Source organism: Colobus angolensis, unplaced genomic scaffold (genome assembly GCF_000951035.1).
Source record: "Colobus angolensis palliatus isolate OR3802 unplaced genomic scaffold, Cang.pa_1.0 Scaffold193, whole genome shotgun sequence".
Taxonomy (NCBI): Eukaryota; Metazoa; Chordata; class Mammalia; order Primates; family Cercopithecidae; genus Colobus; species Colobus angolensis.
Genome location: NW_012115077.1, coordinates 2,565,633 through 2,572,910, shown reverse-complemented (window position 1 = coordinate 2,572,910; position 7,278 = coordinate 2,565,633). Strand labels below are relative to the sequence as shown.

General features: G+C 39.1%; 2 protein-coding genes across 4 annotated transcripts in view; both read right to left on the bottom strand.

The window, feature by feature from the left end:
• LOC105510886 (nuclear speckle splicing regulatory protein 1-like) overlaps window positions 1–1,217 on the bottom strand; it is a 4,217-nt gene extending 3,000 nt beyond the window's left edge. The window contains exon 1 of the mRNA XM_011940876.1: window positions 1,207–1,217. Coding sequence (XP_011796266.1) covers window positions 1,207–1,217 — 11 coding nt within the window. The remainder of the gene's footprint in view (window positions 1–1,206) is intronic.
• A 2,053-nt stretch (window positions 1,218–3,270) lies between these two features.
• Window positions 3,271–7,278, bottom strand: part of NSRP1 (nuclear speckle splicing regulatory protein 1) — a 64,172-nt gene continuing 60,164 nt past the window's right edge. For all 3 annotated transcript variants that reach the window (XM_011940855.1, XM_011940857.1, XM_011940856.1), the window contains 2 exons: window positions 6,409–6,517; window positions 3,271–4,351 (listed from right to left, as the gene is read on the bottom strand). In XM_011940855.1, coding sequence (XP_011796245.1) covers window positions 3,292–4,351; window positions 6,409–6,517 — 1,169 coding nt within the window. In that variant the 3' untranslated portion in view covers window positions 3,271–3,291. The remainder of the gene's footprint in view (window positions 4,352–6,408; window positions 6,518–7,278) is intronic.

Below are 7,278 nucleotides of genomic sequence, written 5' to 3'. Positions count from 1 at the left end.
CCCCCCCCCCCCCCCCAAAAAAAAGCAGGGACTGGAAAGGTAGTTAATACCTGTAATCCCAGCACTCTGAGAAGCTAAGGCAGGCAAATTGCTTGAGCCTAGGAGTTTGAGACCAGCCTAGACAACATAGCAAAACCCCGTCTCTATAGAAAATTAGCTAGGCATGGTGGCATGCAGCTGTAGTCCCAGCTACTTGGAAGGCTGAGGTGGGAGGATCGCTTCACCCTGGGAGGTCAAGGCTGCAGTGAGCCATGATGGCATCACTGCACTCCAGCCTAGGTGACAGAGGAAGACCCTGTCTCAAAAACAAATACCACCCCCTGCCCCGCCAAGATACCGAAATGTTAAATGTTAGTAAAGATATAAGAGCCATCAGGGAACCACAAAATAAAATCATGAGATACCAAAACACCTACCAGAGTAGCTAAAAGACAAAAAGCCAAAAGACAAATACCAAGTGTGAGCAAGATGTGCGGCCACTGGAACTCTCATGCACTGATGGAGGGAGTGCCTTTTAGTTCAAATATTTTGGAAAACTGATTGGTAGTTAACTGCTAAAGCAGAACATGAGCATACCCTATGAATCAGCAATTCCATTCCTCAGAAATACCCAACCAAAACAGACATGTATGTACTAGAAGACAAGCGCAAGAATGTACCTAGAAGATACATTACCTGGAAGATATTATTATTCACAACCCAAAAAGAAATAACCAATGTCCATCAACAGAATAGAGAAGTAGTAAAGAATCTAGAAAACAAGCAAAACTACTCTATGGTGCTAAAAGTCAGAAAGAGGCTGGGAGAGAAGTTTAAGGGGAGCTTCTATGGCACAGGTAATGTCTTTTTAAACTAGGTGTACTGTGTGAATCCATTAAGCTGTAAACTCCATGTGCACTTTAAACATTATACAACAAAACAATTTACTAAGAGTGTTCTGGTAATTTTTGGCACAGAGCTATCATGAATGGAACCTTGTATCAAATAGGACTTTTTGAGTTGTGACAGCAGAAATTCAATTCAAACTAACGTAACAGAAAAAGGGAAAAGTATTGGTTTAAATGTCTTTAAAAAAAAAAAAGCTACACTAGAGCCAGAGATGCAAAAGCAATCATCAGGTTTTTTGTCCTTCTCTGTTTGGCTTTTTTTGTGGGCTTTTTTTTCTGCCAGGCATCAAGGCACTCTCTCATGAAACTCCAGACTTACCTCATCACCATAATCAGCAAAGACAACAGAAAACATCTTTCTGTAAATTCTGACAACAGGACCAGCATCAGCCTAGCTTGAGTTGCATACCCTTCCTGTAGGCTATTCTGCCCCATTTGAACCCGTGGACTAAGAGTAGTAAAGGTGTGTTTTCTCAAGGGCAAATCAAGGTGCTGTTACCAGGAAAAGGGGGGAATGAATGCCAGAGAGGCAAAATCAACATTCTGTATATTTGGAGGAGACAGGAGAAAACTCTTCATTTGCATTCTCTCATACTGATTTATGTTAAATTAAGTCGGTTAATAAAAGTAATTTATAGCTTTCCTATCTAAGGATCCAAGCTGCTTTGTAAAAGTCTCTGAGCTTTTCCCTCTGGGAGAGGGAAACTGAGTTTATCATCAGATGTCTCTGACATCAGTCTCTCCTCCTAGACTACCTTGCACACTATGATCAAATTAATCTTCCCAATGCATGGCTCTAGTTATAAAACAATCCTAAAAAAGAAACCATATTCCCCACCAAAGTTAAAGATTTTGTCTGTCACTCATGGTCCTTCCATGATGTCACCCTTTTACCTTTCCATACTTATATATTATGTTACTTATATATTATGTTGCTCCCTTTGTGTACACCAAGTCAGTGATTTTGGGAGTTTGTCACTGTCACTGACTGACTTTAGAGTATTACGATGTAACTGACATTCAATGTATCAGTCACAGATTTGGGCGTTAACTTTCCTGTGACTTTTCCTTTCTGGTTTTAAAGGTACAGTACAATAAAATGATTTATAAATGCTAAATCTGACCCTTAATATATCATGTTTTTCATCTAGTCAGTATTCTTATTAAACCAAGTTTATCCTTCTAAAAATAAGAAAGTGTGCTAACTCTTTATGATAAAGTATTGTGAGAGATATAAACAGCACTTTCTTAACGGGAAGACCTATTAGAGAACTATTTTCTCCACAGCATTCATCTTTCCCCATAAACAAAATATTTACAGTGTATAATTATTTCTCCCGAGTTTCAAAGACTCAGGAGAAAGATACTAGTTTTACTTTTATACACAAGTGGAACTTGTAATAAACTGCACTATCTTTTTCAGAGTATGTAAAACAAGATATGTTTAGAAATAGGCCACCTGGATCTTTAGCTAATTTCATTTAGGCTAATGTCTCCACAGCTTCACCTTTAACCAAAAGTGATTTACGTACATAACCAATTTACTAACTTGTCAAGGTTTCAGAATTACAAATTGATTTCTACCAAAAGCAAAAAGATGAACTGCGACATGAGCAAAATTACTTTAAAATAAATGCATAAATAAAATGTATAAGCATATCATTTTATTTTCATTTAAGCCAACTATGCTGTAAGCTAGACAAGATGTATGATTCACATTTTACACTTTAATACAAATTTCAGAACATAAAGTATATTTTCTATTTTTCAAATCCATATTTTATCTGAAATACAATATTTATAAAACAAACAGCTCCTGCAACAAAACATTATTAGAAGAGTTAAATTATTTATTAAAAAATTTTTTTAGAGACAGGGTCCCATTCTGTCGCCCAGGTTGGAGTGCAGTGGTATGATCACAGCTCACTGTAACACTGTAACATCAAATTCCTAGGCTCAAGTGATCTTCCTGCCTCAGCCTCTCGAACAGCTGGGACTACAGGCATGCACTACCATGCCAGGTTTTTTGTTTTTTAAATAGAGGCAAGGTCTCATTATCCTGCCTAGGCTGGTCTTGAATGCCTGGTCTCAAGTGATCCTTCTGCCTTGGCCTCCCAAAATGCTGGTATTACAGGCACGAGCTACCACATCTGGCCAAAATTATTTTTTAATGGTTGTGGTGGAGCCAATTTTCCTCATTATGTACCTACAGGGAATTAGCACACTCTCACAGTTCTTGAATACAACAAAGAATGTGGTAATGATGAGTACATACTATATATAAATTCAGCCAAACATTCACATCCAAACATCCAAAATTTAAGACTGACTTTTGATTTTAACCTAATATTTTGAAAATAAAATTTAAAATGCCCTCCAAACTATCTTTCTTTTAGGGTAGCCATCAATCATCTTCTTTCTCAATATAGGTCTTTGCATTAACCCGCGCCATCTGCCTGGCCAAGTACCTGTCTCTAGCTGACATTACAGTTTCTTCACTGTTCCGCTTTGCAAACTTGCTCACTGCTTCAGGTGGTCTCTCTGGTTCTTTACCCTTCTCTTGCCTTTCCTCTGTGAGTCTGTGTTTTGTTCCCAGGGATGATTCAGAATTAGAGGCTTTCTCCTGGTTTCTTTCTTTGTCCTTTGCTATGTTTCTCATTTTGTTGGATATTTCTTGGTCAAAAAATGTATCCTTTGCCCTAGAATTTGGGCTGCTTTCCTTTCTGTCTCGATTTCTTTCTGAAGATTGAACACTTACTTCTCGTTTTTCTCTATCTCTGTATTTATCATTATTTTCATATCTTTCCTTCCTTACTTTCATATGCTCTTCTTTCGCTTTGCTTTTCTCTTCCTTCTCTCCTTTCTCACCGTGTCGGTTCTGATCATTTTGTTGTCTATCTCTTTCTTGTTCTCTTTGGGAATACTTCTCCCTGTCTTTCTCCCTTTTCCACACTCTGTCACTTCTTTCTCTTTGGTCCCTTGCCCTTGGTTTATCTTCCTGTTCATGCCTCTTCCAATGGGAATCTCTATGACTGGCCTCTCTGTGCCTATGAGAATCCCTTTCTTTCCAGTAATCGCGGTCAGTGTAATGGTTCTCCTGGTCTCTGGATTGCTTCTGTTGGTGCTGATCTTCCCTTTTCTCACGTCCTCTCGATGTTCGTGATCCTTTCGTGTGGTGTCTGGCACTGTGCCCTCTTTCTTCACTAGGTGACCGAGAGTGGTTTTGATTCCTGTGGTGCTTGGAGTCATTCTCAGGAGTCTCTATGACCTTTTCCCTTCTGCAATTCACTCTAGTTTCTTCTACTTCATCATCCTCACTGCTCTTAGCATCAAAGTCACTGTCTGCATCTGGGTTTTTCTCCACTTTCACATCAGTTTGAAGAAAGCATTTCTCCTGTGGTATTCTGCTTTTTGAACTTACTTCATTGGAGTAGCCCCTTGATTTTTCTTCCTTTATACCAGATCTTAAAAACAAAAAAACAAAAAAGGGCAGAAAAAATGCCACATTATCAGCTGTAATAAGCAAATGAAGGGTTCATATAATTTTTATCAATACTCAAATCAATACACCTATAGTGATATATACTGTCTGATTATCCAAATGCAAAAAGGTCCTGATGTCTATGCAAACTAGTAATTTCAAATTCATACCATTCAGAATATGTCCAATATTTGTAGAAGTGAAAAGAGAAAATTAGCCCTTGTCTACTATATTACTAGAACATACAGGCAAGGGTTTGTACAGGTCTTCATTTTTTGGTAAGCCTAAGACAAAGAACAATTGGGAAAAGTAAGATATGTTCTGAATCTAAGTTCTGTTTTCGCAACATGAAGCTTAAGTTGTGACTCTCAGATTTTTTGTTTCCTTTCACTCCCAAAGTGCTGGGATTACAGGAGTAAGCCACCGCGCCCAGCCATTTTATTTTATTTTTTGAGATGGAGTCTAGCTCTGTCGCCAGGTTGGAGTGCAGTGGTGCAATCTCAGCTCACTGTAATCTCCGCCTTCCGGGTTTAAGCAATTCTCCTGCCTCAGCCTCCTGAGTAGCTGGGATTACAGGCACGTGCCACCACGCCTAGCGAATTTTTTGTATTTTTAGTAGAGACAAGGTTTCACCATGTTGGCCAGGATGGTCTCAATCTCCTGACCTCATGATCCGCCCGCCTCAGCCTCCCAAAGTGCTAGGATTACAGGCGTGAGCCACCACAGTCAACCTACTTTATTTACTTTAAATTAAGTAGCTACACGTGACTAGTGCCTACATACTGAACAGTGCTGTTCTAGCCCCTGATATGTAAGTCTTATATTTTATGAAGGCTAGATCCTATTTTTGAAAATAAATCACTTTCCTGTTTATATACTATCTGAACACGTATATAAGACTTACATTGTAGACACCTAATTCTTTCCAAATTTCTCCTTAATTCTGACAGCAAAATCATTTTAAGGTACCAGGCACCAATCATTTTAAACATCATGAGGAATACCTACATTCTTACTTAAAAAAAAAAAAAAAAAAAGCAGCCAGGAGCAGTGGCTCATACATGTAATCCCAGCACTTTGGGAGGCTGAGATGGAGGCATCACTCAAGCCCAGGAGCTCGAGACCAGCCTGGGCAACATAAAGCCCCATCTCTACAACAAAAATACAAAAAGAGGCTGGGCGTGGTGGCTCACGCATATAATCCCAGCACTTTGGGAGGCCAAGGCAGATGGATCACTTGAGGTCAGGAATTCGAGATCAGTCTGGCCAACATGGTGAAACTCCATCTCTACTAAAAACACAAAGATTAGCTGGGCATAGTGGCATGCACCTGTAGTCCTAGCTACTCATGAAGCTGAGGCAGGAGAATCGCTTGAACCTGGGAGGCAGAGGATGCAGTGAGCCGAGATCGCGCCATTGCACTCCAGCCTGGGCGATAGAGCAAGACTCCATTCCATCTAAAAAAAAAAAAACAAAACCAAAAAACCAAAAAAAACAAAAACACAAAAAGAAAATTGGCTGGGCGTGATGGCTTGCACCTGTAGTCCCAGCTACTTGCCAGGATCATTTGAGCCCCTGAGGCAAAGGTTGCAGTGAGCTATGACTGAATCACTGTACTCCATCCCACCCTAGGCGACAGAGTGTGACTCTGTCTCAAAAAAAAGAAAAAACCACAATTTGATTTTGCTTTCCCTTGAAGATTTTGCTCTCCCTTGTTAAGAACCATAAGTCACTTAAAAATGCAGAAACTTTATACATTAAAAGTCTGTCTCTGGTTTTACAATAATATTAAACTCAATCACTGTTTTAATGTAACAAATTCTGTGAACTGCAGAATAAAAATGATCTTAAACTAAATCTGTAGGTTTTAAAATCAAGAAACTGCAAATTTCTAGCCATTCATTCAATTAGGTAAGGCTGACTGACAACACAATATGCAATGTTGTAATCTTCCATCTTTCCGAGGGTTAAAATGACCCCACAACCACAGATTATTATAACAGTATCTTTCTTCAAAATATTTCATATACATCTCCTCACCTGGCTTCACGAAAGCTGCATTTAGGTACTTCCTCTTCACCAACTGCTTGATTTAATAGGTGCCTATAAAATCCACTGAGATCTCTCTGCTTGGTTACATCCAAACATGCTAACAGAGGGAAAGCAAAAATTAGAATATATTCAATAAGGCACAGTGCAGTTTCATTTTATAGACGTAGAGTATATAACATACAGTGTGTAAACTATTCTCTGGATCAGGACTTGGTAAGCTATATCCTACAGGCCAAATTGGGCCTGTTGCCTGTTTTTGTAAATACATTTTTATTGAAACAAAGCCCTGTTCATTTATGTATTGTCCAAAGCTGCTTTTGTACTACAAAGGCAGAGCTGAGTAACTGCAACAGAGATCATATATACAAAAAGCCCTAAAGTATGAAGACAATCTGGCATTCATAAATATGAATTTATAAATTTAAAGTCTTAAAATATGAATACTAAAATACTATCTGGTCCTTTATAGAAAGACTGCTGACTGGCACTCTAAACACACAGTACATGCTTAGACAGAATGTTAAAGACTTGGTTTTCTTCTAGTCAAAAGCTAAAGAGGTCAAGCGCAGTGGCTCACGCCTGTAATCCTAGAACTTTGGGAGGCTGAGGTGGGTGGATCATCTGAGCTCAGGAGTTCAAGACAAACCTGGCCAACATGGTAAAATTCCGTCTCTACTAAAAATATAAAAATTATCCAGGTGTGGTGGTACATGCCTGTAATCCCGGCTACTTGGGAGGCTGAGGCATAAGAATTACTTGAACTCAGGAGGCAGAGGTTGCAGTGAGCCAAGATCACATGACTGCACTTCAGCCTGGGCAACAGAGCGAGACTCTGTCTCAGAAAAAAAAAAAAAACAA